Source organism: Bos mutus, chromosome 16 (assembly GCF_027580195.1).
Source record: "Bos mutus isolate GX-2022 chromosome 16, NWIPB_WYAK_1.1, whole genome shotgun sequence".
Taxonomy (NCBI): domain Eukaryota; kingdom Metazoa; phylum Chordata; class Mammalia; order Artiodactyla; family Bovidae; genus Bos; species Bos mutus.
The window spans coordinates 34,635,989-34,663,065 of record NC_091632.1 but is presented as its reverse complement, the minus strand read 5'-3'; the positions used below and the strand labels follow the sequence as shown (position 1 = coordinate 34,663,065).

The window sequence follows — 27,077 nt, the reverse complement described above, 5'->3', positions numbered from 1 at the left end:
CAGCCCCTGGGCCAAGGACACGTGCTTCTGTATGACCACTAGATTCCTCGTCCTCCGAAATGTTCATCCTCGTCATGTAAATTGCCCCTTCTTAGGGCAGGTGGAGTGCCCAGAGACTTGCAGGTGGCATGGCCCTTAAGGGTCACCTCTGGGGCTTGGCCTCCTGCAGGAGCCTCACTCCCTGCTTGCCCAAGGCCCCCCTCACAACATGCAATGCTGGAGGCGGCAGTGGCTTTTTATAGCCTCTGGTTAGAGCGGGTATATTTAACTCTCTCCCCACACTTGGGTATGTTGGAGGATGAAGCTGATGCCCTGAGCCCTGCCTGTGGCCAAGAATGTGCAGTGTGTGTGCCTAGGAGGAGTGACGACGGTCATGGGGTTGGGGGGAGGGTAGCTGTCCCCAGACATGTGATGAGTTCAGAATGAGTTCAGAATGCAGGTGTGGGGCCCACGTAGAAGGCTGTGGGGAGGGGCAGTGCATGTGTGAAAGCAGAGACATGGCAGGTGAGACATGGCAAGCCTTGGAGCTTGAGGAGAGGAGACTGAGGATACTGGGACAGAGGGTGTTTAAATCCAACCAGCTCCAGGCCTCTTGCTCACAGATTATGGGAGACAGTCCTGGGCCCAAACTCCCTGTCCAGTGCAGCCCTGCCCCTTCCCATGGATTATGCCATTATGGATGGCTCTCTGTGTGTGTACTTCGGTGGACCTGGGCAGCTGCCTGCCCAGCAGGGTTCCCAGGCACTGAAAGCAAACTTGGGAACGCCCCTGTCTCCCAAGAGGACCCCATCCACCCCTGCCCTTCTGCAGCACTGACAGCGTCCTCTCCTCTGCTTTCACATTAGCTTAATTACAGCAGCCTGCACAGCAGGAGGCACCCAGGGGGCTGGGACCCAGCCCACAAAGCAGGGCAAAAAGGCCAGGCCCAGCCTGCTCAGTCCAGGGACAGAACCCCCTATCTCTCCTCAAACAGCTGTCACTGGTCCTGCTGAGACCCTCCCCCTGAGCCCCTGAGCCCCCAGCCCCCTAACCCCTCTGCACACATCTTGTCTTACAACCTGGGGGCTCCAGTCCCAACTTTGAGGCCAAGATGCAGCCAGGCCCAGGGATTCCAGACTCCACGTTCCTTTTGTTGTCCACTACTATGGACTCCTCAGGTTTCCTCCTCCAGGCTCCTCCTGCTCCAGATACTCCTAACACATCTGCTGTACATACTCCAAGGATGGCTCCTGACCCCCCCTCCTCCCCGCAAGAGTGCCACTGCCCATCCAGGCACAGAGTTCCAAGTTCAGTCTGTCACTAGGTGAACCCCTACTCACCATCCGGAGGTGTTGGGGGCACTGGCGTGAAGTGGGTCCCAGGTTTGTCTGGAAAAACAACAAATCTCAAGTTAGCTCCCCCTGAGCCAGTCCTTCCCTAGCCTGTTCCATTGTCCAACCTGGTGGTTGTCACCTTTGCCTGCACACATCCCTCCCCTGGCTCTACTCAGAGTCATGAAGACTGGCCAAGGCCGGCAGTAGACAAAGACAGAGGCCTTGGCTCTTCTCTGCCCCTCCAGCTGTATCATCCTGGCCTGACACCTGTCAGGAAGGCCCAGTGGCAGAGGTGTAGGCACCACCTATTCCTTAGATGAGCCCCAAGGCCTTCCAAAGCCCCTATTCCCAATGTAACCAGCTGCCCCAACTCCCCAGATCCCAAAGAAAGTTGTCAATGCAGCTCAGGATGAGAGCTGGCCACCATCCTCCCACCCATCCCCCTAGCCCATGGACAGGTTTCTGGGGACTCAGGCATTCAGAAAACAACCCATGGTGTTCCAAGAAGATGCAGCTAATGGCCTGTCCGTAACCCTGCCTGTCCCCTAATCTTTGGACTGAGGAAGGGGACCTCAGCCAGCAGAGGCAGGGTCACTTGGGTCCAAGAGGCAGTCACACCCGCAGACACATACAGTTGTTGAGGAAGAGTAGCACCGCGAAGCCAAGCGTGGCCGTGGCCAGGAGGATCAAGCAGACGTTACACGGGATCATGAAATACCGCACCAGGACGGAGACCCCGTGCCGCTGCCGGCGGTCCCGCTCCAGCAGCAGTGGAGGCATGACCCAGGCTCCTCAGCCCCCACTCTTGAGGTGTGGGGCTTCTCACGGGGTGCCCTTGGGCCTCTTCCGTGCCACTCTCTCCATTCTTGGACCCCTGGGGCAGTTGACAGCCGCTCTATTCTCAAAGCTCAGCTCCAGTCACAGCCAGGGAGTGGGAAGCACCAGCCCCCTCCACAGCCCTTGAGGCTCATAATGGGTGTGCAGAATTCTCCTGGAGCAGAATCCCAAAATTGGACTCGGAGGGAGGCGGAGGAACAACCAAGGGCCAGCACCACCCCTGCTGTCCACACCGGTCAGGGCCTGGGCCAGAGGCTCTGGCAGCTCTCGGCCGGGCTCCAGCTGTGCTCAGTCTTCCCAGAGCCAGCCTCGGTAGTCCCACAGCCCCGGATCCTGCCGGCCCGGCAGCCTGGGAGAGGCTGGTCCGAGAGGGACTAGCGGTGATCGGCCCTTCGCCCAGGACTCAGCTAGGCGCGGGGCGGCGGGTCCCAGCTGCTCAGTCCCCGGCAGAGGCGGGAGCGGCGACGGCAGCGAGCGGGAGGAGCGAGCGCGCGTCCGGAGAGAAGAAAGAGCCGGCTGCCGAGGGCCGCGCCCGCTCCCCGCGCCCAGGCCGGGGCTGAGGCGGTGAGTGAGGGGCGAGGGGCGCCGCTGAGCGAGGGCGGGGAGCACAGACAAAGGAAGACGCCTCCGGGGACCCCAGCGTCCGCGGGGAGTCGCGGCTTGCGCCGCAAGAAGGATGGGGCGGATGAGGACTGGAAGGCGGCGGCACAAAAGGGAACGCATGGGCTGGGGGTGCTGGGGGGCGGCTGTGGGGACCGGAGCTGGAAGGGAGCAGGGTCCGGGGAGGGCGCAGAGGTGGGGCGCTGAGGCTATGGAGGGTGCAGGGTCGGGCTGGGGAGCCGGGGGTCGGGGTGGGAGATGAAAGGGAGCGGAGGCTGGAGCTGGAGACACAGGTGTGGGGGTGGGGTGGGGGGGTTGCAGAGAGGGTGCGAGTAGGTGGGCGAGAGTGGGGCGGGACAGGGACGGGTTCCCTCCCGCTCCCAACCGGTTGGGCTGTCTTGTGCGTGTGAGTGACGGCGCGGCGGAGTGTCTGTCTGAGTCCCCGCAGCGGGGCTCGGCCTGCACCAAAGACCCGATTCTGGGCTGCAGGCTGCGTGTCACCGCGGGTGCGTGTTAATGTCTCTGCTTCTGCTGGCCCCACCCTGGTACTGTGGGGGTAGCATCTCCAAGTACATATACACAGGTGGGAATTGGGCTGGGTTCAATTCAGAGGGTGGGCCACCCACCCTAGGAACTGACATCAGCACCTCAAATTGAACTGACATCAGCACCTCAAATTATCCCCGCACTCCCAACTTGAGTCCGCAAGGAAAGAGGATCATGCAAATGAGTCCCATGTAAATAAGCGTTATGCAAATAGCCGGGGCTCCAAGCCCGGTCCCAGGCCCGGAGCGCCCCCCAGAGGCAGTCCGGGAAAGTCGGGACCGTGACGTCACAGCGGGCCAGGGCGCGCAGCCCACCTGGCACTCGCGTCCTCCCCACCACGTGTCCAGTCGCCTCACGATCACGTCCCTGGAGTTCTCCCACACACAGCCCGCTCACTCCCTCCTCGTCAGGTGGGGTCTTCACACCCCCCAACCATCCTCGGCTGGGACAACCACCTGCCAGCTAGCTCTCAGTTCTGTCAGGTCCATCTCCTTGGACTCCTTTCCGTCCCACGGCCCGGCACACTGCTGCCAAACCCCAGCGGGGTCAGCCCACCCTGTCCGGATCCCCCATCACCCACGGCAGAGAAGCCCTGGAACCTAGGGTTCTACTGAAACTTGCAGGAAAAGCCAATACACAAAGAGCGACAATGCACCCAGAGCAGCAATCAGTCAGGCTACTTGGAGACCCTGCCCTTGGCTGTCCTCACTCTCTCCTCAGAGGGGCCTCCCACCCTCTCACCTCACCCTGGCACTGCCCACACCACACTGATACTGGCGGTGCCCCAGACTGGGAGCACCCAGGGCAGGGTCTGACTTTTTATCTCCTCCAGGCAGGGCTTGGCCCAGAGCCCAGAACATGGTGTGGTGAGTTCAGGCAGTGACACATTTCCCGTTTACTTTTCACTGCAGCCCCCCTAGGACTGCAATCTGATCCCTTGATTTGGGGAGGGGTCCACAGTCAGTGCTACGAGTTAAACCATGGACTTGCCCACTGAACACATGCCTGTACAGGAGCCCTATTTGCTGCTGCCACTGCAGCTGTGGAGCATCATGGGTGGGCCATGGGAGGGAACCAGAATGTGGGAGGGGTAAGGCCTGGGATGGGGGGGCGGGAGCGGGGAAGCCTCCCCCAGGCAGAGATCCTGGAATCTGCCCGCAAATGGGCTGGCCTTAGATGCTCCCATGGTGGTGGTGCTGGGTGCCCTGTCGGGCTTGGCCTGGGGTAAAGGCAACCACATGCAGCCTGGTCCCTTTCAGCTCCAGTCTGAGCCCCTACAGGGGTTGGATGCCTTCAGAGACACAAAGGGCCATTGAGGCCTCAGATCCAGTCGAGGGGGAGGGGGGCTCAGGCTACTCCGGCTATTTTGGGATCTCCAGACTCAAAGTCATTCAGCCTTGACCGGCCCACGCAGGCTAGGTCCCGGGAAGAGAGGATAAACCAAGCCAAGAATCAGACCCTCTCCAGGCTTAAACACAGCAACATGCTACTGCTCACGTGTACACACACACTCCATGTTCCAGGTCTCCCATATGCGGACATACGTACAACCACTCACTCAAGTCTGCACAGGCACTGTGCAGTCACACACACACCTGTGTGCATACACACTGCACACCTTCATGCAATGCAAAATTTGCCCCTCATCCACACAGCACACATCGGGTGTACCCCCACATACACGCGTGTGGTTGGGCCCCTCCAGACGCTTCCCTTGCCCTGCGAGGAAGACCGGGAACGAAGTCCACAGAGAATATGAAGTCCCACCTACTGGCCTCCCTCTGATCCCTTTCGCTCCGTAGGGGAGGGGCCGGCGCGCTCCAAAAGGATGGGGTGGGAGTGGGGTGGCACCGCCCTCCCGGCAGCAGACACACTCTACGCATGCGCACACACCTTTGCTGTGGGGACCTCCACCAGTCTCCACTCCTGGGCCCTCGAGGGTACCCCGCTAGTGTGTAAAGTGTATCCAACAGTCGAGTGCCAGGCGGCCTCCAGCCACAGGTGTCTGGCCGCCCTGGCGGGGGAGGGGAAGAGGATGGGGCAGGGCGGCCCCCTCCCCCAGCCTCCTAGAGTCGGGTCTCAGGGCCATCCCCTCCCCCTCGGCCTCAGCAGACAATGGGCGTTTCACAGCGGGACGTCGCTGTTGGACTGGGGCCAACAGCTGGGAAGGAGGCGGCGTGCAGCCCGGCCCCGATCGCCCCCTCAGGTGAGGCTAAGGCCGGGAGGGGCCCACTTGAGTCCGCGGGCTGTATGCCCACCCACGAGCCCCGGGCAGGGCCCACACTGCTGGTTAGCCCGCGCTGTCGGGAGGTGGCATTAAGTGAGAGCTTGTGGAAGAATTGGGGCTGGGTCGCAGGGCAGCGGCCGCTGACCCCGGCACCCCTCCTCCTTCATTACTCAGCATTCATCCTGCCCGGCCCCGGCCAAACTCCTCCGGGGGTGGGCTCAGTGCAGGAGGCAGGTGCCGAGTCGGGTGAGCTCTTTGCCCCTGGAAGGTTACCCTGTAGCAGAGATTGCCCTAGATCACAGCATCTACGTGGGGGATGACTGTACAGAGACCCGAAGGATGGGGTCGAGGGATTTGCACATCCAGGCAGAGCCAACTACAGAGGCCCAGTAAAAACAAGCTCAGGAGACTGCACGAGACCAGAAGCCAGCCTGGTGAGGTCTCAGGGAAACAAGGGCCAAGGCCAGACCCGCAGGCCTGGGGAACCCAGGGCCGGGACGCCTGCCAAGACAGGCTTCAGCCACCAGGGGGCGCCAGCCGAACAGAGGAGGGGGTAGTAGACACCTGGAGAAAAGGTAGAGCCCACCAGGCTCCTCCATCCATGGGATTCTCCAGGCAAGGGTACTGGAATGGGTTGCCATTTCCTTCTCCAGGGGATCTTCCCGACCCAGGGATCTAACCCAGGACTGCCACATTGTAGGCAGATACGTCTGAGCCACCAGGGAAATCAAAGGTAGGGCAGCTGTCCCCAACCTTTTTGGTACCAGAGACCAGTTTTGTGGAAGACAGTTTTTCCACGAATTTGGAGTTGGGTGGGGAGAGGCTTGGGGATGATTCAGACGCATTACGTTCATTATGCCGCCACTGATCTCACAGGAGGCAAAGCTCAGCTGGTAATGCCAAAATGGGGAGCAGCTGTAAACACAGATGAAATTTCGCTTGTTCACCAGCACTCCGACCCCTCACCTCTTGCTGTGTGGTCTGAATCCTAACAGGCCACTGACCAGTAGCGGTCCATGGCCTCGGGGTTGGGGACCCCTGAGGTAGGGGATGGGGTGGAGCTAGCTGATCCATACCTTCTGTCCCTCCCCTCTAGGACAGCCCCAAATCCATCTCTTTCGGCCAGGTCCTGCCCATGTCTAGGAGGAAACAGAAAGCTGGAGGAGCCAGGGTGGCACCCAGGTGTGGTCAGTGCCGGTGAGTCAGGAGACCCTGTATTCCTGCTGAGGGCCATGGCCAGGCCAAGAGAGATGCACAGTCCAGCACAAAGGTCTGAGTTGGGGGGCGGTGCTTCTTGGAGGTATTGACCAGCTGGATGTCAAGATGAAGAGGAGTGGCAGACAGACACCTATTGGTGAAGGAGGAAACAGACAGACCAGGCTCCATCTTGAAAGCAGGACTCCATCTTGGGCCGAACTGTGGACTCTGAGCTATATGCCCAGTATCTATGGAAACGACACACCAACTGGAAAACCAGACCCCCCGGATGGAAGAGTCCCAGGGCTCGTTCCTAGACTCTCTGTTACCTAAAATACCCTAATTATCTGTGTAACCAAATAAAATCATAAATTCTATTATGCTTATTGGGGTATGCCACAGGGCTATTGATAATTGTCCACTGTTAACTACCTAGGCTTAAGGCATATGAATCAAGGGTTAACTTTGATTGTATCTTTCTTTTCCTTTGTTCAGACTAGTTTCAGGGAATTTGAGGAGGTGGGTTTGGGCACATACACTTAGGGTATATAGTGAAGTCGCTCAGTCGTGTCTGACTCTTTGCGACCCTATGGACTGTAGCCTACCAGGATCCTCCCTCCATGGGATTCTCCAGGCAAGAGTACTGGAGTGGGTTGCCATTTCCTTCTCCAGGGGATCTTCCCGACCCAGGATATATAAGGTTTTCAGAAAAACTGGTCGGGGTCCTTGGCTAAGAGGAGACTCTGCCTTGGGCCTGCTGGTGTAATAAACTGCACTCCACTATCTGCATTGTCGTTCTGAGTGAGTTTGTTTCCCAGAACGTGTGGCTACAACATTTGGTGCGTTGGCCGGGAAACTCCTCACTTTGAGGAGACAAGTCCCATTTGGGACTACTCTGAGGCCTTGTGGCTCAAATCTTCTAGAGGGGGGAAGGCACCTCGCCCTTCTGGAAGGATTCTGCTTCTCAATGCCCGGACCTTTCATGTTAGCAGGTAGTGGATGGCAGCAGGGGAACTGAGTGCTCAGGTGAGGAGGAACCCACCCAGCAAGGTGGAAGAGGGGGCCTGATCACCGCCCTGGGAGGGACTAGAAGGGGCACAGACCCACAGGAGCCTGGAATAGGCAGGTGGCAACGATTGCTTGGTACACAGGTTGACGAGTGTGTTAGGGCTTAGGAAGGAAACTTGTGAAGGTCATTTAGGAGGTGGTGTCCATGCCATCTTGGGGAAAATTATTACCAAGCAATTGCCAGGGGATTTTTAGGAGAAGAAACTTGGTTTCTGTGTGCTCGTATTCTGCCCTCCCCAAGGAGATGTCCCATCTGCTATGAAATTCTTGACCCCCTCGGAATTCTCAGGATAGGAGGGGGATACATAAGTGAGTACGAATTGGCTTTTCCAGAGATGGCCTGGGACATGGGATATTTAACCCATCTGTATTTTCATCCGCACCTGATCAAGCCCACCAAGGCAGAATGGACTTTAAAAGTTAAGGGAGAAACAATCTTGGATCACGTGGTGTTCTGGTTTGGTTGTGCTGACCGGCAGGTGAAGACACGCCAATCCCCCTTCTCCCTCTGGGATCTGGCAGGTAAGGCTCTTCTCACCCCAATTAGGAAGGTGGCAGAATGGCAATTTAAGTGTCATTGAGTGGAAATATCAGAAGTACATAGGGTACTGAGAACTTCGTAGACAGAACGAAAGGAAAAGTAGAAGGTCCGAGAAGGTAAGCAAGATGAGGGGAAGTGAATCTAAGGCAACTGTATTGGAGTGCATGATTAAAAATTTAAAGAAGGGATTTGGAGGAGACTGGCCACCTCATGCAAAGAGTTGACTCACTGGAAAAGACTCTGATGCTGGGAGGGACTGGGGGCAGGAGGAGAAGGGGATGACAGAGGATGAGATGGCTGGATGGCATCACCAACTTGATGGAGGTGAGTCTGAGTGAACTCCAGGAGTTGGTGATGGACAGGGAGGCCTGGCATGCTGCAATTCATGGGGTCGCAAAGAGTTGGACACGACTGAGCAACTGAACTGAACTGAACGGGGTGAAGATGAAGCCTAACCGCCTCCACATACTCTGTGAGGTCGAATGGCCCCCTATGGGAGTAGGATGGCCACCAGAGAACACCATGAACTTAAAAATAGTGGAAGCCGTCTATACAGTAATCACAGGAGAGCCTGGACACCTGGATCAATATCCATATATTGACTCATGGCTAGGGTTAGCTCAAGACCCTCCTACTTGGACAAGGTTCTATATCCAGAAGGGAAAGGGGAAAATATTAATGGCACAAAAATTGACTGATGATAAAAAAGGAGATTTTACAGGATTTGGACGGAAATGACCTGACCCCTCCCCCATACTGGATAATGACACGCCTGCCTCCCAGTGCTCCACCAGGACCGGAGGCCACCTTACTGCCCCATCCAGGGCCAGGTGAAGTTCCTGCAGCAGCCACTGCTCTTCCACCAGCTCTCCCGGAGTTCGTAGAGCTGCCGTTTCGGCAGGCTCCAATCCCAGCAATGGAGACCTCTGGTCAATGTCCCCAGAATTCCACCTCAGCTGGACCTCCTAGATTGTATCCACCTCTCCCGGTGAGTACTGATGGGAAGGGGGACAAAACACAGCAATTAGAGGCTGCACTCCACCAAGGAACAGGGGGAAAGAACCCCACTACAGATGCCCCTTAGAAAGCTACAACAGCCTCCAGTTCAGGACACATGGGGCACTACCATCAGCCCCTGTAGCCTATTATTACTAGCCATTTTCCTCTACGAATATATTAAACTGGCAGAGACACGCTCCACCGTACTCCGGGGAGCACAAGCCGTGATTAGGCTATTGGAGACTATTTTTCGAACCCACCGCCCTACATAGGATGACATAATCCAACTACTAGTCTCCCTTTTCAGCACTGAGGAAAGACACAGGATCCTAACTGAGGCCAGAAAATGGTTAAGAAAAATAGCACCTGCTGCTGCTGCTACTGCTGCTAAGTCGCTTCAGTCGTGTCCAACTCTGTGCGACCCCAGAGACGGCAGCCCACCAGGCTCCCCCGTCCCTGGGATTCTCCAGGCAAGAACACTGGAGTGGGTTGCCATTTCCTTCTCCAATGCATGAAAGTGAAAAGTGAAAGTGAAGTCGCTCAGTCGTGTCCGACTCTTAGCGACCCCATGGACTGTAGCCCACCAGGCTCCTCCGTCCATGGGATTTTCCAGGCAAGAGTACTGGAGTGGGGTGCCATTGCCTTCTCCGAAATGGCACCTGAGGGTACCGCAAACCCGCAGCGGTGGGCAGAACTAGCCACCCCGGATGAGAGGCCCAATTGGGACTGTAACACAGAGGAAGGGAGGGGCCACCTGGAGAGTTATCGGGTGGCTATTTTACAAGGTCTCAAGAGGGGGGCCCGAAAAGCTATAAGTATTACAAAACCCTCTGAAGTGATTCAAAGGGAAAGCGAATCACCCTGAGTTCTGCGAAAGACTATGCGAGGCCTATAGACTTTATACGCCAATAGACCCAGCCAGAGGCTGCTGGGTCTCAGATGGTGATAAATGCAGCCTTGTGTCTCTAGCCTACCCTGAAAATGTCAGATGGGGGGACACCAAGTGACTCATGAGTTTTTATACATCCCTGAATGCCCAGTACCTTTGTTAGGAAGAGACTTGCTGTCTAAATTGGGGGAACAAGTCACTGTCTCCCCAAGAAAGACCCACTGTTCGAGTGGGCTTAACCACCTATTTACTCTTCCTCTCAGTAACCCCTCAAGATGAAGGGAGATTGCACGATCTCCCAGAAGGGAAACCGGACAGGCTCAATGGTCAAGAGAGAGAGTTAACTCAACAATTCCCTGAGGTCTGGGCAGAAGACAACCCCCCCAGGCTTGCAAAACAAGTCCCAGTGGTAATAAAACTCAAACCCAGTACAGTTACATCAGCACCCGCCTTGGGCCTGCCAGACCTTGCTAAGCCATTTACTCTTTACATGACTGAAAAGGACAAGGTGGCTATAGGAGTGTTGTCCCAGACTATGGGGACATGGGACAGACCTGTGACTTACCTCTAATCAGCTGGACAGTGTTGCTACTGGGTGGCTGGGATGATTATGGGCAGTTGCTGCAGTTGCCTTACTGGTCCAGGATGCAACCAAGCTGACTTTGGGCCAAGATTTGTTTGTAAAAGTCCCACATGAGGTCAACACTCTCCTGCAAGGGGACCTCCATAAATGGCTGTCAACATCCCAGATTACTCAGTACCAGGGACTGTTATGTGAGAACCCCCATGTTACTACTGAGCCTTGTCAGGCCCTGAATCTGGCCACTCTCCTTCCTGTGGGAGAAGGTGGGCCCTCACATGATCGCAAGGAAATATGCCAGCAGACCTGACTTGAGAGACCAGCCAATCCCGGACCCAGATTCGGTCGTGTACACCAATAGCACCAGCCTGGTGAAACAAGGACAATGACTGTCAGGATATGCAGTGGTCACAGAAGAAACCATTGTTGAGGCTCCCTCTCTGCCATCACACTGCTCCATTCAACAGGCTGAACTATATGCTCTAATCCAGGCCCTCCAGCTGTCAAAAGGTAAGAAGACAAACCTTGACACAGACTCCAGGTATGCTTTTGCCACACTACAGGGCTCTGTATAAGGAGAGAGGCCTTTGACAGCTAGTGAAAAAGATAAAAAATAAGGAAGAAATTAAGACCCTATTAGATGCTGCCTGGGAACCAGAAAGGATTGCAGTCATACACTGCTGAGAACGTCAAAAAGAGGATACTCCCCGGGCTCAGGGAACAGACTGGCAGATAAGACCGCTAAACAAGCAGCCAAGGGCTTGGGGGTGACAAGTGAAGCCCCTGTTAAAGCTTTCATATTGGCGGAGCTACCTGAGCTAACACTAGACTCTCCAAAATACACTGAAGCTCAAAACCAACTAGCCAAAGCAGAAGGGGCCATCAAGACTGAAAAGGGATAGTGGGAATTGCCAAGTGGCAAATTATGGGTACCAGAGGAGCTGGCACCCACTCTGGTAAGCCAAACACACCAAGCGACCCATCTATGCCATGATAAACTGGAAGAGATAATTTGAAACTATTTCTTTGTTCCCCTCCTCTCTTCCCCATGCAGGACAAAATCTCAGAACTGCACTGCCTGCTTACAGGCCAATGCTGCCTGTTGGCACAGACAGAAACCTGCAGGAATTCAGGTAAAAGGCACGCTGCCCTTTGAACACCTGGAAGTGGACTTCCCTGAAATGAAACCTCACGGACACTACCATTACCTGCTGGTCACAGTATGTACGTTCTCAGGATGGGTAGAAGCTTTTCCTACCCTCACTGAAAGAGCATCAAAAGTAGCCCGGTGCCTGCTTAGGGAGATAGTTCCCAGATTTGGATTTCCTACCAGCATTGGATCGGACAATGGCCCGGCTTTTGTAGCTGTTTTAGTATAACCAAGTAAGCAAAACTTTAAACATCAAGTGGAAATTACATACAGCATATAGGCCCCAGAGTTCTGGGATGGTGGAAGGAACCAGCCGGACACTTAAAGAGACACTCTCCAAGTGGATCTTGGAGACTGACGGTTCCTGGGTGGACTTGTTTCTGACGGGTCTGCTCAGACTCAGGATGACCCCACAGTCCCATGGCTCGTCTCTGTACAAAATTGTGTATGGGAGGCCCCCTCCCATAATAAAACAGGTGTCAACAAATTTGCCTCAGGTAAGGGGAGATGAGATTTCACAGCAGATGGAACAACTGGGTAAGGTAATAAATCAGGTAACTAAGTTTGTACAAGAAAAGGTGCCGTTCCCCCTTGGGGAACAGATTCACGAATTTGTGCCCAGGGATCGGGTGTGGTCAAGGACTGGAAACACAACTCCTTGGCCCCACACTGGAAGGGTCCATATGCTGTTGTTCTAACCAGCCCTACTGCAGTTAAAGTTGCAGGTGTCACTCCCTGGATCCTCCACATGAGGCTGAAGAGAGCATACCATGCAGACCCGGAGGACGCCGAGTGGACTGCGCAGAGGGACCCCTCTGATCCCCATGAAACCAAGATCATCTTAAAGAAGAAACAGAGATGAAGTTCTACAATCAACTGCTGCTACAAGGACTTGCTGCTATCATCTTGAGATTGACCACAGTTTCAGTACAAAGAGGGACCTGTGCTATAATTAAAGTTGAATGTTGTGTGTATATTCCTGATTTATCTGGCTATAGATCAGCTACCCTAGATGACATGAAAGGTCAGGTAAAAGTTATGTCTGATACATCTTCCTTTTTGGACTTCGGTCCTATGTTGGGTGAAGGGTGATTGGTGGAAAACTATATTTACCATTGTTATAGTTGCCTTCATAGTTCTGCTTTGTGGACCCTTTATTTTACAATGTATTATGAACTCTGTAACCCAAAGGTTGATGTCGTTCTCCCAAACTGGAGGTCGGAGAGTCAGGGTGCAATAAATCCCTATGAATGATGCTCATACTATGAGTTAAGAGCATGAAGAGGAGGGATGAAGGAGGGAACAGACAGAACAGGCTCCATCTTGAAAGCAGGACTCCATCTTGGGCCAGACTGTGGACTTTGAGCTATATGCCCAGTATCTATGGAAACGACACACCAACTGGAAAACCAGACCCCTCCGGATGGAAGAGCCCCAGGGCTCGTTCCTAGACTCTCTGTTACCTAAAGAATACCCTAATTATCTGTGTAACCGCATAGAATCATAAATTCTATTATGCTTATTGGGGTATGATCACAGGCCTATTAATAATGGTCCACTGTTAACTACCTAGGCTTAAGGCATATGAATCACAGGTTAACTTTGACTGTATCTTTCTTTTCCTCTGTTCAGACTAGTTTCAGGGAATTTGGGGAGGTGGGTTTGGGCACGTACACTTAGGGTATATAAGGTTTTCAGAAAAACTGGTCGGGGTCCTTGGCTAAGAGGAGACTCTGCCTTGGGCCCGCCGGTGTAATAAACTGCACTCCGTTATCTGCATTGTGCTTCTGAGTGAGTGTGTTTCCCAGAACGCGTGGCTACAACATTGGAACCAAGAGAAGCTGGGAACAAAGGGACAGAAAGACCGACCAGACAGGAGAGAGCCGCGTGGGTAGCTGCAGCAGCCCTTCTAGTGGTCCTGTGAGGGCCTGCTGCTAGGTCCTGCGTGGACGGGTGGGTGAGGAAGGAACTGATGGCTGGATTCACGAGTGGACTCTAGCAAGCTTCACTTCCCCCCCTCTAGGAACAGGGGTGGACATACATCCTTTCCCCACTTGTGGGTCAGGACAGGCCATAATCTGGCCCAGATGTTGTGCCTTTATTTCTCCCCAATGTACATAGAAATCATGTACCTGTTGCCAGAGGGACAGGTGCCTCAGGGAGCCACAACAGGTTGCCTGCTTCTGGGCCTGGTATGCAGAGGGGGCAGTGCAGAGGAAGTTGCTAAGAGGAGAGGTAGGGAGCTTCAGGCCCACCTCACATCAAAGGCAGACCCACCTCTCCTGACCTGCCCTGCTCCCTAACTTAGCCAGACACAGGGTCCAGCAGGCGTGAGGGGACAGGGAACCCAAGTGACCCCAGGGACTCTTCCTGTTCAATGCAGCCCTTCCATCTCTGGCATTGAGAAACCCAGCGGCAGAGCCCACAGGAGGAGGGGCCCAGCTCTCTGCCGGGGATGGGGTGGTGGGAGGGGAGCACAGCTGGACACTGGGGCAGCAGGCAGGAGACGGCACCCACAGAGGGCCCACAGCCCTGTTCCCAGAACTCTGGGACACAAGCCAAGGTTGCCGGCTACCATCCCATTGGCAGAGCATCTGCAGGGTCCCCTCCCCAGGCTGAGGCCTGCGATACAAGGGTGGCAGGAACCACAGGCCACCAGCTGGAGTTTCAACCAGAACTGTTGTGTGGTGGTTGGTACACCTGAGGTTGCAGGCACACGTGCATACAAATGTACACACACACACATGTGCAGGCCACACAGCTGGAAACAGCCGGCTGCCTGTGAGGAAAGAGAGCTTGCCCCTCCCATGCCTCAGTGGGAGGGGAGGTGGGAGGGACCATCTTCCCCTTCCCAGGTCCAGCTGTAACCAGCCCCTAGCAGGGGGCCTTCCTCAGAGGAAGTTCTCAGGATCTGCTCTGGAGGGAGAGGCCCCTTTGAGGGGAGCTTCCGTCCCCATTGGAAGCTCCACCAGAGGCCAGGTCACCCCTCCCCGGTTCCCAGCCACAGCCTAGAATAGGGCCCAGATCCCTCCTGAGCCCCCTGTAGCCTATGGGGACACAGTACTCTCTGATGAGCTGGGTCAATCTCATCAGGGTAGCTGTCACTAACTCTCATTTCTGAGATCCCTTTTTCTCTTTGTGAGAGGTGGGCGCTTCCTGGGACTCTGGAGTGTTAAGTGCTATTGGGGCTACTTCAGGGATTGTGCCTGCAGCCCCCAGCTTGCTGGGCTGGGCCTCAGGGGCCTGTGTGGGGAGCCACAGTTCCCCTATCCCAATGCTGAGGGGGTTGCTGGGGCCAGCAGAGCAGTTCAGGCCTCTGGGCTGGGAGGGAGGGCAGCTGGCCTGGGCCTTCTGGTGAAGGCAAAGGACTTGGGGGGCAGGGGCAGGAGAGAGGTCAATTTCAGCAGCTGTCTTCCACCCCACTGTGGTGATGGGGTGGGGGCAGGTTTTGATTCTCAGGGGATTGGGGGATTAACCCTTTAAGAAGGAAGCAAAACAGGCTGGAGGAGGCTGTGCAGGGCAAGCAACAGTTGGCTAGATCTACAACCCTAAAGTCTGGGCTCATGCCCCTGCTAACCTTACCTGGGGCAGCCCCATCCCACCCTCTGCACTCTCCCTACCTCAGTCTGAAAGGATTGGTGGGGCAGGGGGCTAGAGCCCCAGATCCAGACCAGCTAGCCCTGACCAGGCGATCCAGTTCTTCCCAGCACCCCAGAGAGGCTGCGAGCACCTCCATGGCTCTGCCTTCCTTCCACAGGCAGGCCCCACTGGAATCTACTCTGTCCAGAGCCCTGGGGAAGGCAGGTACAGACAGCAGGGGAGAGGACAGTTTCAAAACAACTTTTTTTTTTTTCCATTTCCAATCTGCTGGGGAGTATGGAGGCGGGGGCTCTTCTCTGGGTGGGGAGCAGGGTGATGGGGTGGGGTCTGGAAAAAGTCAGGAGCTGTTTCCACCAGCTCAGGCCTGCGGGAAAGGAGCGCACTGCCTTGAAGTAATGGATCCAATGCCCTTTGATTTCAGCAGCAACCCCCTCCCCACCCCCCACCACGCCCCAAGCTCCTGGGGCCGCCCCAGTGAGGGTATCAGCCAGCCCGCTGTGGTCCCACAAGCCCATGCTCTCGGAGACTTCCTACCGGGGACCCTAGGTGAGAGAGGACAGTGCAGGAGCAGGCCACGCTCCACCTGAGCAGATGCCCCGCCCCCAGTGGCTGGAAGGAAGGAGAAAGCCCAGGCGCGCAGCCTCCAGCCTGGGCCTGCCCCAGCTCCAAGGACCTGCCTGGGGGAGGGGCTGAGGACGGCACTGGGGCGGGTCTGGAGGGGGTGGGGTGAGAACTTACGTCTGGAAGAGGGAAACAGGGACAGGAAGAAGCCACCTCCCCCCTCGGCAGGGAGGAATGTGGGGGAGTAGGGCGGGCTCAGGACTTGGGGGTACAGAAGCTAAATGCCAGACAGCAGAGGGAGCCAGCTCTGGCCCTGAGGAAGCCAGCCCTGGAACCTGCCCTGGGCTCCTACCTGCCCCGCTTTGCTCTGCGGAGCCAGTCCCTGTCTGGGGGTGTCTGTGTCCACATCCGGCTCCCAGGCCACAGGGCCTGCACCAAGGCCAAGGCCGGCGGCCCGGGACCCAGCATCTCTCTAGCCTGAGATATAGCCTAGGACTACCTTCCCCAAAGGCCCAAGACTGGCGTGAAGGCCCAAAGGCTAGCGTGGCAGGGAGGAAGGGAGGGTGCTCACTGGAATCAGGCAGGCCAGTCTAGGCTGTGGCCGCCAGGACCCCCGGCTTCAGGACTGGGCAGGACTGGGCTGGACTAATGCCAGACTCTCCGACCCTGTTCCTGTGCCAGGCCCGGAGAGGGCAGACAACACTTCCTTTCTCTGCTCTTGGCTCGGAGTTCGGGAGGGAAAGGCCTGGGGAAGGACCCCAAGCCTGCATCCCTCCTAGGGAATTCAGGGGGGCCCAAGGACCAGTCTTTATTAGGTGGGGGAGAGGAGGGTGGTGGGAGTGTACAAGTGTACAAGTCCAGACCAGGGTATAGTGGCCAAAGGCTGGAGGAGATGCCCGCTCAGCTGCCAGCCTGGGCAGCTCATGATGCGTGGGCAGCTGGCACTGGAAGAGGCCAGGCCACTTCCCTGACAAAGCAGGGCGCGAGGGTCTCCTTCCTTCCTGGAGCAAACCCGCAGTCTCCTTCACCCACAAGTGGTGCAGAGGGAGGGACACATACCTGTCTCAGTTATGCTCGGAATGTGGCTCCCCAGGCAGAGGATTGGGGAGGAGCTTCCTGGGGACTGGAGGTTGGGGAAGGGGCCCAGAGCCAGGAAGACCCTGCAGGCCCTAAGGGAGAAACTGAGGAAGGCGAGCCCAGTGGAGCTGGGGACCAGGTATGCCTCCCAGCAACAGGTACCCCTGCAGGAAGCAGGGTCCAGGTGGGGATGAGGTGGGGGCATCTAGGGGGGTGGGCCTCCAGGATGTGTCCCCTGACCTTGGCTCCTGTGGGCCTTTTAGGGGCAGGGGACATTTGTGATAGAGACACAGGTCTTGGGGTGACCTCCACAATCAGTAGCTTCACAGCCTTCACTCTGGGCCCTGAGGGACGGGGGCAGCTATGGGGCCCCAAGGAAGAGAAAAGGGTCAGGGTCAGATGAGAGGTCATTGTAGCTCAAGCTCGGCCCATCCCTAACCCTAACCCCCATGCTAAGGTGAGGCTTGGCTCCCTGGAGAGCCTGGGGTGGGGTCAGAGGTCTTTATCTCTTACAGAATGGGAGGCAGGCCCTTCTCCTGCCTGCTCCCTGCTGTGGGAGGTGGGAAGAGGGCTGTGTCTTCCTCAAGCCTGGCACCAACTCCTGGGAGCCTTGTCCTTCAGGCTTTGGGGATCCTTAGAGGGAGGCACCCCATCTAATCTACCCTCTCCCTGGCCCCCTGCCCCTTATGGCACTGCTTTCCTTCCAAAGAAGGGATCCGTGTCACTGGCTCAAAACTTCCAGGGCTCCCCAGAGCCTTACAGTGGACCCCAAGCTTCTCATTCTGGGTCCCTCCCTCCCTGGGGGCCTCCCCTCCACCACCATGCCCACACTGGCCCAGCTGGAGCTGGGGGCCTAGACTGGTCCCTATCCGGGGTAGCCAGCAGACAGCAGATGAAGTCTCACTGGGGGCTCTCTCTGCAGACCCTCCTTTCCAGGGGTCCTGTGCCCAGGCTGACATATCCAGAGCCAGGGCCTGGCCTGGGTAGAATAGGACCTGGCAAGATGGCAGACCCTCTTCTGCCTAGGGTGGCCCCCCTGCCACATGCCCTCTGACCCCACAGACCCTCGAACTAGACCCTTCCAGCTATGGAGTTAATGACTTGTCTTCTTGATCTTGCAGAAACAGATTTTCTGCAGCCTGACCCCTCTTCCCACCTCTCCTTAGTCTCCAACTCATCCTCCAAAACTGGGGATCACACCCTACAACCTGCCTCCTCTCCATGCCACTCTCCCATATTTCCCCTAGAGTAAAGCTTCCAAAGCACAGTCAGGGTCTCCAGTCCTCACCTGGTGGGAGGGCTATGCTGGGACCCCTCAGCTATGCTAGTGCTGGGAAGGGACCAGGGACACAGCCCTGCTGGCATCTCTGTGCGATGTTGCATCAGGACCATAGATGCAATCCCAGGAGCAAATGACTGCAGGCCGAGCAGGATGCTACAGGGCTCTCCACTTCAGGTTCCACACCCCGCCACACACACACACAGTCTGCCCCAGGCCAGATGAGTCCACCATCCAGGATCCCACAAAAGCAAGCCAGCACCACAGGAGTTAAGTTGGGTAGAAGATGGAACTTCCCTACCGGCCAACAGAGCAAGTCACAGGGACAGGGTCGCCTTCCCAGGACAGGAAGTCAGGGACCCTTCCTGCTGCCCTGGGAGGAAGCGATCTCTCCACCTCCTCCCATACATCCCTCCCCAGGCAGCCATGAGGGGACAGACAGGATGTGAGGGCGACAGGCAGTTCCTACTTCTCCCTGCTACATTCCTCAGCCAAGGATCTCAGCCCCCAACTGGGATTCTCCTGGGGTGAAGGGGATGGGTGAGCCATCATGTGAGGGAGGGTTGCTCTTGAGCCATTCAGAATAGACACATGGGGACAGCAGACAAGGAAAGATGCTCCACCTCTGTCAGGAGATCCCACAACCCCTCAAACTCCTAGAAGCAGCTCACTCCACATAACTGTCCCTTCCCAGAAATGGCAGGCCTCTGGGAACACATAACAGGATAGCCTCACCTCCAGCACAATCTTTAAGCCCCACCCCAAAGGCTCAACATCTGGGCCCCGTCTAGACATGTGTTCGGGCTTCTGCAGAACACAAACAACTGGTGTTCGTTCACCTGGTTCCAGCCTCTTTCCTAGAACAGGGAACTCCAGGAAGGGGCGTGCAGAGCTGGGGAGGCGGAGGGAAGAATGGGAGGCCTATCCCTTTGCAGGTCTGAGACTCCAAGATGACAGATAGTGGCAACACTAGGGCCAGGGTGGGGAGTGCTGCTTATGTTAAGAGTCTGGAGCTGAGGTGGCCAGGAAACCAGGGAGCCAGGACCCAGAAAAGGAGGTCGGACCACAAGATGCCATGTGCCCTAGCCTAGGACAAGCTCCCTTCTGCCCCCAAGGCACCTGCTCTGCTCGGCCCCACACACACCTTCCACACAGTGCTCGACCTCCTCCAGGTTCCGCAGGGTGATGCGCATGAGGCTGGAGTTTAGCATCAGCTCATTCTTGTGGGCGGGCCACAGGTATGGCGGGGCAGGGTTCACAAAGAAGATCCTGGTGTCTCCAGTGGACACCTGGTTGTCACAGATGAGGGGGTCTCCGAAGCCGCCAATCACCACTTTGTTGCCTCCGTCCAGCAGGCTTTCCTGGGCCACCACATCTTTGCCCTTCAGGTACCGCCAGACCCGAACCTAGGGTGGACATGAGGGGGTGTTCAATTGTCGGCGGTTCTCTTCTAACTGGGTGGAGCGGGGGAGATGGCCACAGAGGCCAGAGGCAGACACCAGACTGGTGCCTGGACTTTTCCTTCTTTTCCCACCTCATTTGCTCAGGCCAGATGTCCGGAGTATACCCAAACCCTGGGCAGATATGTGGAGTCAGTGCCCCAACCCCCCAGGAGGAAGCTGCAGGGAAGCACACACACATGACAGACACCACTGCCCTTGTTATACTCCAGGATACCTGGCCTGAGAACACACCCCTTCCCTCAAGAAGCAGCTCCCTAACCCTCAGGTTTAGATGACCCCAGCCACCCCAATTCTAAATGTCACACCTCACAGCCTTCCACACCTTACTCTCCCTGTCAACCCACCCAGTACTTGGGCCCACCTCTGGAAAGAGTCAGGAGCAACTAACATGGATGATGAAGTTTCAAGGTGACGGGCTCTGAGCTCAAGGCTCCTGTCCAGCTTGGCTCCATGCAGCCCTGTGGGTGGGCTAAGACACGGTCCAGCCAGGAGGTGAAAGACCCCTCCTCCTGCAAGGCTCCTACAGTGAGTGCTGCCAAGGCAGCCTGTGAACCACAAAATCAAGTTTGGGCAGCACAGGGCAGCCCCACCCTCCACACTCTGCTCTTGGGGCCCTGAGGGCACCTGCTCAGACAAACCAAGCCCTGGGGTGCCCACAGACTACTGGCAGTGGGGGCAGGAGGGCCACAGGCACTGCAGGCAGAATGAGCTGCCCTAAAGGAATAGGCCCATGGGGACTGCCCGGGAATGCTGTCCCTGAGAAAAGACACCCCTTTCTTCAGGATCTATGGGGGCCAGGACTTCTGGAAAGAGGAGTGAAAGACAACAGTGGCCCGTCCACCTGGCCGCCCCTGCTGGGAGCCTTGGGTCTGCAAAATCTACAGGGACTCCCTCCACCCTCCAGTGGCCCAGGGATGGTGGGGCTGCCAGCTCTTCCCCCGCCCCCCATGCCTAGATACAGAGTAGGCTCTGGAAGGCCAATAACCAGCAGGGGAGGGCTGGGCGGCTTTCATCGCCTCCCCCCACCCCAGCCACACCCAGGAGCAGCGGGGAGGAAGTCGGGAAAATCCTGCAGGGACTTGGCAAAGTGCCCTGGCTGTGGTGGAGGGGAGGGGGCCTGGCGGGGGATCCCAGCTGTAGTCAGCACAGGCCAGTCTGAAAGGAGCTGCCACCCCTCCCCATCTCCAAGGAAGAGGAATGATCCGATTTCTGGTCAGGGAGGTGGTTTTAGGGGCCAGAGAGGGGCAGGGGCCTGGGTCCCTTCAGTCCTCCCTAGGAACAGATTGTGGGAAAAAAACCACCAGACCTACCCCGGGAGCTCCCAGATTCAACTGAAGGAGAAGCCAGGCAAGGCCCCTCTCCCTAAGGCCAGGGGAGATACAGCTCTCCCAGGAGCGGATGGGGCACCTGCCCTGCACCCCCCGCACTTGAGGCTCAGCAACGGCCCCGCCCACTTCTCTGCTCTGGCCCCACACCCATTACTGCAGCAAGCCCCACCAGGACCCCCGCGGTTGGGAGATTAGGTGTGCACCCCTCCTCTCTCTCCGGACCACCCATTCTCACCTCTGCGGAGAGGGCGACAGCACTGACCACAGGCCAAATCACCACCTCCATCCCAAGCAGAAAGCGTCACCTCCCCTCGTCCCCTTTCCTTTGGCCGGTGGGGAGGGGGCGCGGTAGCCGAACATTCTCCGGGGGGCGGGGCGCACTTGTTTCCAGTAAGGGAGTGGGTTTGGGGTGAAGGAGCAGACACCATCGGGTCTCCAGGGCCCGGGCACCGCGAGCGGGACTGCAGCGGCACCGCAGGAACTTTCCCTCCGGCGCTCGCGAGTTTTCTCAGACCCGCACCCGCCCCCCCCCTCCCACCGGGGGTCGGCGGTCGCCAAGGGAGTAGGAGCCGGAGCTGGTGCTGCGGAACGTCTGGGGCTCGTTCCCACGGCCCGGGGCGGGGGTCTCAGCGCGCGGCCGGCATCGCGACGGGAAGACCTCCGGGCTAGGGGTCCGGGATCGCGGGGGAAGGGCCCCCAACCAGGGCTTCTAGAAGGGTCTGAAGGGGCTCAGGGTCCCGGGGGTCCCCAGGGGGCCCACCTTGCACGAGTATGTGTGCTGCACCGGGTCCACGTTGAGGATCTCCTCCACGGTGCCGGTGAGCACCACGTTCGCCTCCTCCTCGCGCCGCTCCAGCGCGCGTTCCGGGCACGTCCCGTCGGCGCTGGGCAGGGCGCGCACGGCCACCACCAGGAGCAGCAGCAAAGGCTGCAGCAGGGCCCGGCTGAACGGCCGAGAGCTGGCCATGGCGCGGGCAGAGGACGGCGGAAGGCGGCCGGAGCAAGCGCACGGACCGGGCCGCGCCGGGGACTGGACTGGACAGGACGGGACGCAGCTCGGGGGAGGCGGCGGGAGCGCGGGCGGTGCGGGGGCGGGCCTTGGGGCAGCACCACCCCCTTCCAGCCCCCACCCCCCACCCCCCCGGCCCGCCCGCCCCCGGCCCTCCCGGCGCCCTGCGACCCGCGGCAGCCGCGAACAAAGCGCCGGGAAAGCGGCGCCGGGCGGAGGCCTGGCTGGGGGAGGGAGGGGGCCGGTCTAGGTTTGGCCAAGGTGGGTGGTGGGCCTGGCCAGGCCGAGGGGCGGGGTTGGGGCGGGCTCGAGGGTGCTCTCCCTGCTGTGGCGCACTCCCACGGACGCCCCTCCCCCGTTCGCGCGGACGTTCCACCCCCCCGCCCCCCCGCCAGGAAATGCGGCTGAAATCGGGTTAATGCATAATCTGGAGACGACGTGACGGGACTTCCAAGGGGCTCCAGGCTGCGCCAGGGCTGGGGCGGCGGGGGCTCCCTGGCCGCAGGAAGGGGCTGCCAGATCCGAGGCCCTGCCGCCCCTCGCGCCCTAAAGGGCTGCGCCCCTCCCCCGGCGAGAGGAACCTGACGGGGGACCCTAGCCCCTCACAGGAACTGGGGACGGAAGCTCGGCCGCCCGGGACCACCGGCCACCGGGGACCAATGCGGGCTGGGAGCTGCGGCGATTGGTCGCAGCGAAGCGCAGCCCCGCCCACCTCGCGATCCCGGGTCGGCTCCCGGCCCTCTGCAGGGCGGCGGGCTCCCCCTGTTGACTGAGGTGGGAATAGCAGCAGCGATGGACGGCCAGCCACGCCCCCTTCCCAGCTCCCCCAAGGCTCTTCAACCATTCCCGCTACTTCTCCAACCATTCCCGCTGGGTCCACGGGGTAAACTGAGATCCAGAGTGTGCAAATTAGAGCCCGACTTAGCTGTAGATGGTGGGAATGGGAGGAGAGGAGATCCCTTCTGTTCCTCCAGGGCTGAGTCTGCTGCACACCCCCTCATCCAAGCCAACCACAGATCTCTGAGCCAGAGGCCATGAAGGGTGAGCAGCCCAGAGGCATCTTGGAGAAGGACCCTACCTCGCCCAGACCCTGCTGAGGGGATTCAAGAAAGGAGGGTGTCACCGAGAGGGCGTGCTCACACTTGTTAAGTTACAGTATGACAAAGAGGTGAGGGTGGGGGCCCAGGAAATGAGGCTAGAGCCAGGAGTCCCCCTACACACACACACACACACACACACACCTGCGTGTCTACATAAGTGTCACAGGCAAGCCAGACCTGGGGGTCCCGCAGCTCAGATGCAAACTCCCACAGATCAGAAAGAAGGGGTCTGGGTCTCCAGCCAAATGCCCCTGAAGAGTCTGAAAGCTGAGATCTGAGTGTCCCCAGAGTCATGGACTTTGGCCCAAGAGGTATAGGTTCTGTGTCCCCCTCCCTGCCCACCGCATTCTGTCCAAGGCTGACTCACTTGGGAAACTGGCACAGAAAGAAGCATCTAGTGTGGAAGCAGGTGTAGTTTGTTCCCCTCCCATCCATGTGAACAACAGGAACCCCCATCCTGGGTGCCCCCTCACCTGCTGGCTATGGCCCTTCCATGATGTGAACTCTGAAGGAGCAGCTCACCCTAATGGTGATGTGTGTGCCCAAGGCCCAGTCCCCAATTCCCTCCAGACCAATGAAGGCTGGACAGTGTATTCTGATGGGTCCTGGAGGCCCTCAGCCTCCAGCTGGTGTGGGGGAACCTCCCTTACAACTGGCCAAGGCAGGCCCTAGGGACTCAGCCCCTCACCACTTCCAGGGACACTCACTGTGTGGCCTTTGGGACCCAGCCAGGCCTTTTCCCTCCCTCTGCTATCTGCTGACCCAGCTGTGAAGGTGGAGACCAGTTGTGCAGGGCTGACTGAGGCTCAGCCGGAAGACAGGAATGGGCTTCAACAGACCTGCCTCTTTTTATTTCTCTAGAAGTTAATTTCCCAAAGAGGTGGGGACACATCGTCAGTTTCTCCAGAGGGTCACCATTTTGATCCCACAGGGTTTGTCCCTTAACTTGGCCACCCTAGCCTGGTGACCACCCAGTGACCCTGAGTCCCCTCACCCACTCCCTCCTCCACCCTTCCCCCAATCTCACCAGAAGGGTGCCGAATGGAGGGCTGATGACATGGGGTGCTGGCCAGGGTGGAATGAACACTTCACATTTGGCTTTGCTACAACTTTATTCACTGCGCTGCATGGGGAGCCCTCCCTAAGGCCCTCCTGGCCCTTCCCTACCCACCCCGCAGACGTAGATTCATGAACACGGTGCACCCCTTCATGAGGCCGTATTCCTCCAGCGGGTGCTCATCATCCATGGGCCTCCCTTCAAAAGACAGCCAGAACTGGTCCGCTTGTACACGCTCCTTTTGGCACACCTGCTGCTTGAGCTCAGCCACAGTCTGCTTCAGCTGGACCTCATAGGGGCTGCTGCGACCCTTGTCGTTCCTCACCAGGATGGAGATGCAGTTCTGCACCACCAGCAGGACGGTGCTGCCAGCTCTCAGGCCCTGGAGGACAAGGGGCACCCCTTCCTGCAGCACCTCCCTGCTGTCAAGGTGGGCCAGGCGCTGCTGGAAAGCAGGCACATTGATCTTCTGGGCGATGAACTGCTTCAGCTCGGATACCGTCATGGAGTCCCTCAGAGGCACCAGGATCTCCTGGCCCCCTAGCATCTTCACCGTCAGGTCCCCGCCCTGTGGGCATCACACAGATTCAGAAGTCCTGGGACTACTGCACGTGTAGCACTGGCAGTGGGACGAGTGTCAGACCCCGGGGATGCAGCTCCCTCCTCTCCACCCTTCCCACCCACGGAGATGGGGACCCCAGGCACTGGAGAGTGCAAGGGAGCAGAAGAGCTACTACCCACAATCTTCATGTCAACTCTCCAATAAAATACCCCCCTGCCCTGTGCTGATCCCAAGGGATCTCAGAGTTGGCGGCTGGGCAGAAGCCACCTTTCAGGACCCAGACCCTGATTTTAGAAAGAGCCCTGTCCCTCCCCTCACACTTAGGGAACTGGATGCTTTGAGTAGCTCTACCTGCCTGTGCATAGTAGGCATTCTTCCCCTGGGAGATGCCACCAGGCAGGGGAATACAGAGCCCCACCTGTCAAACCCGCCTCACCACTCACCATGGCCGTGGGTTCTGGTGCCAGGCTGTCTGCAGACACTGGTTGGCTGCGGCTGCCTCTCTGCTCTCGGCTCTCTCCAGCCCTGGCAGCTCAGCCCTTTAATAGCCTGAGCAAACCACGTCAGAGTTACATAGGCTAATTCAGCTTCAGTTTCGGTTTCCTTTTCCCAGGACAGCCCCAGAGTGAGAAACAGAAACAAAACAATGCCGATGACGATGACCCGAGGAACTGAGGTGGGCTGGGCAGGGGGGCTTTCCACCTGACCAGCTGGATCTGGGACTGTGATAGCACTCCCACCTCTAGGATTGAGTGTTCAGAAATCCCTGCATGTTCCACACCTTGGGTCCTTTCCAAGATGCACACACATCATAATAACATGAGCTAAGAATTAGAAACTTTCACTTTCCATTTACCAATTTGTGAAATTACTAACCTTGAAAAATATTGCCAGAGTTAATTCCAAAATAACAAAACATTGACAATCTATTCAGAGATAATCACTTTGTGTTTATGACAATATATGTTCAGATTGTTTTAATGAAAAAGAATGTATCTTTTCTATAAAAATGAACTCATGGACACTCTTGAGAAAGTGAAAATACTACACAAAATGGGGGAAAATATTTGCAATCCATGTGTCAGATAAGAGTCTAGTATCTGCAACATATAAGGAACTTTTACAACTTAACAACTAAAAGATAAGCAACTCAATTAAAAGTTGGGCAAATGACTTAAATAGACATTTTAAAATAGAAAATACATAAATGGCCAAGAGCCACATGAAAAGATGTTCAACATCATTGGAAATGATGGGAACCAGGGAAATGCAAATCAAAACCAGATGTACTGTGTCACACCCCCTAGCATGAATATAATAATAATTAAAAAGTGAATAATAAGTGTTGGTGAAGATGTCAAAAAAATGGAATCTTCATACATTGCTGATGGGATTGTGAAATGATGTAGCCACTGCGGAAAACAGTCTAGTCATTCCTCAAAAGGTTAAATAGAATTTTCATATGACCCAGCAATTCCACAACTAGGGTATGCCCACAGAACTGACAACAGGTGTTCAAACAAATGCTCGCACCCAAATGTTAACAGCAGCTCTAGTCATAGAATGGTTGAAATGGGGGGTGGAACCAAACCCATCAGCAGCTGGAGGCACAAAGTGTGGTGCCTCCTTATAGTAGAATGCTCCTCAGCCATAACCAAGGATGGAGCACTGACACAGGCTGCAGTGTGAATGGAGCTCAGTGACAAATAACAGACACAGGACACAAAGCATGTGATTCGACTGATATGAAATGTCCACAAGAGGCAAGTCCATAGAGACTGAAAATACATTAGTAATTGCCAAGAGCTTCGGGGAGGAGGCATGAGGAGAGACACTTCATGGAGCTAAGGCCTCCTTTGGGAATGATAAAAATGTTTCGTAACTAGATAGAGGTGATGGTTGTACTAAATATACTAAATGCCACTGGATTATATACTATAAAATGGTTAAGTTTATGTTACATGAGCTTCACCTCAATAAAAAAGAAAATTGAAAAAAAAATCCTCCTGCTACTCTCAACATTTTGTACCCTGCTTCATTCACAGTTCAGTTCAGTCGCTCAGTCGTGTTGGACTCTTTGAGACCCCATGACTC

General features: G+C 56.8%; 2 protein-coding genes and 1 long non-coding RNA gene across 9 annotated transcripts in view; 1 reads left to right on the top strand and 2 right to left on the bottom strand.

The window, feature by feature from the left end:
- AGRN (agrin) overlaps positions 1–22,362 on the bottom strand; it is a 39,350-nt gene extending 16,988 nt beyond the window's left edge. Inside the window, exons 1-3 of one of the 3 annotated variants that reach the window (XM_070384993.1) lie at positions 22,016–22,362; positions 19,609–19,870; positions 1,320–1,367 (exon numbers count right to left, since the gene is read on the bottom strand). In XM_070384993.1, the coding sequence (XP_070241094.1) occupies positions 1,320–1,367; positions 19,609–19,870; positions 22,016–22,222 (517 nt within the window). In that variant the 5' untranslated portion in view covers positions 22,223–22,362. Of the gene's footprint in view, positions 1–1,319; positions 1,368–1,945; positions 2,177–19,608; positions 19,871–22,015 lie in introns of those variants that run through there. The other 2 variants (XM_070384992.1, XM_070384994.1) reach the window with 2 other exon arrangements.
- On the top strand, positions 2,179–13,726 carry LOC138991256 (uncharacterized). Of its 5 annotated transcripts, XR_011467233.1 has the most exons (4): positions 2,319–2,714; positions 5,409–5,502; positions 6,177–6,256; positions 6,620–13,726. It is a non-coding gene; the product is annotated as an uncharacterized lncRNA (long non-coding RNA). The 5 variants fall into 5 exon arrangements; XR_011467230.1 differs by lacking the exons at positions 5,409–5,502; positions 6,177–6,256 and having other exon boundaries at positions 2,179–2,714; positions 6,620–11,307; positions 11,852–13,726; XR_011467232.1 differs by lacking the exon at positions 5,409–5,502.
- Positions 22,363–24,463: 2,101 nt separating the features above from the next.
- Positions 24,464–25,582, bottom strand: ISG15 (ISG15 ubiquitin like modifier). The gene is made up of 2 exons (XM_005888869.3): positions 25,427–25,582; positions 24,464–24,989 (listed from the first exon to the last, which is right to left on the bottom strand). Exons 1-2 carry the CDS (start codon positions 25,427–25,429, stop codon positions 24,528–24,530), a joined length of 465 nt encoding a protein of 154 aa, XP_005888931.2. The 5' UTR covers positions 25,430–25,582; the 3' UTR covers positions 24,464–24,527.
- Positions 25,583–27,077: the final 1,495 nt, after the last annotated feature.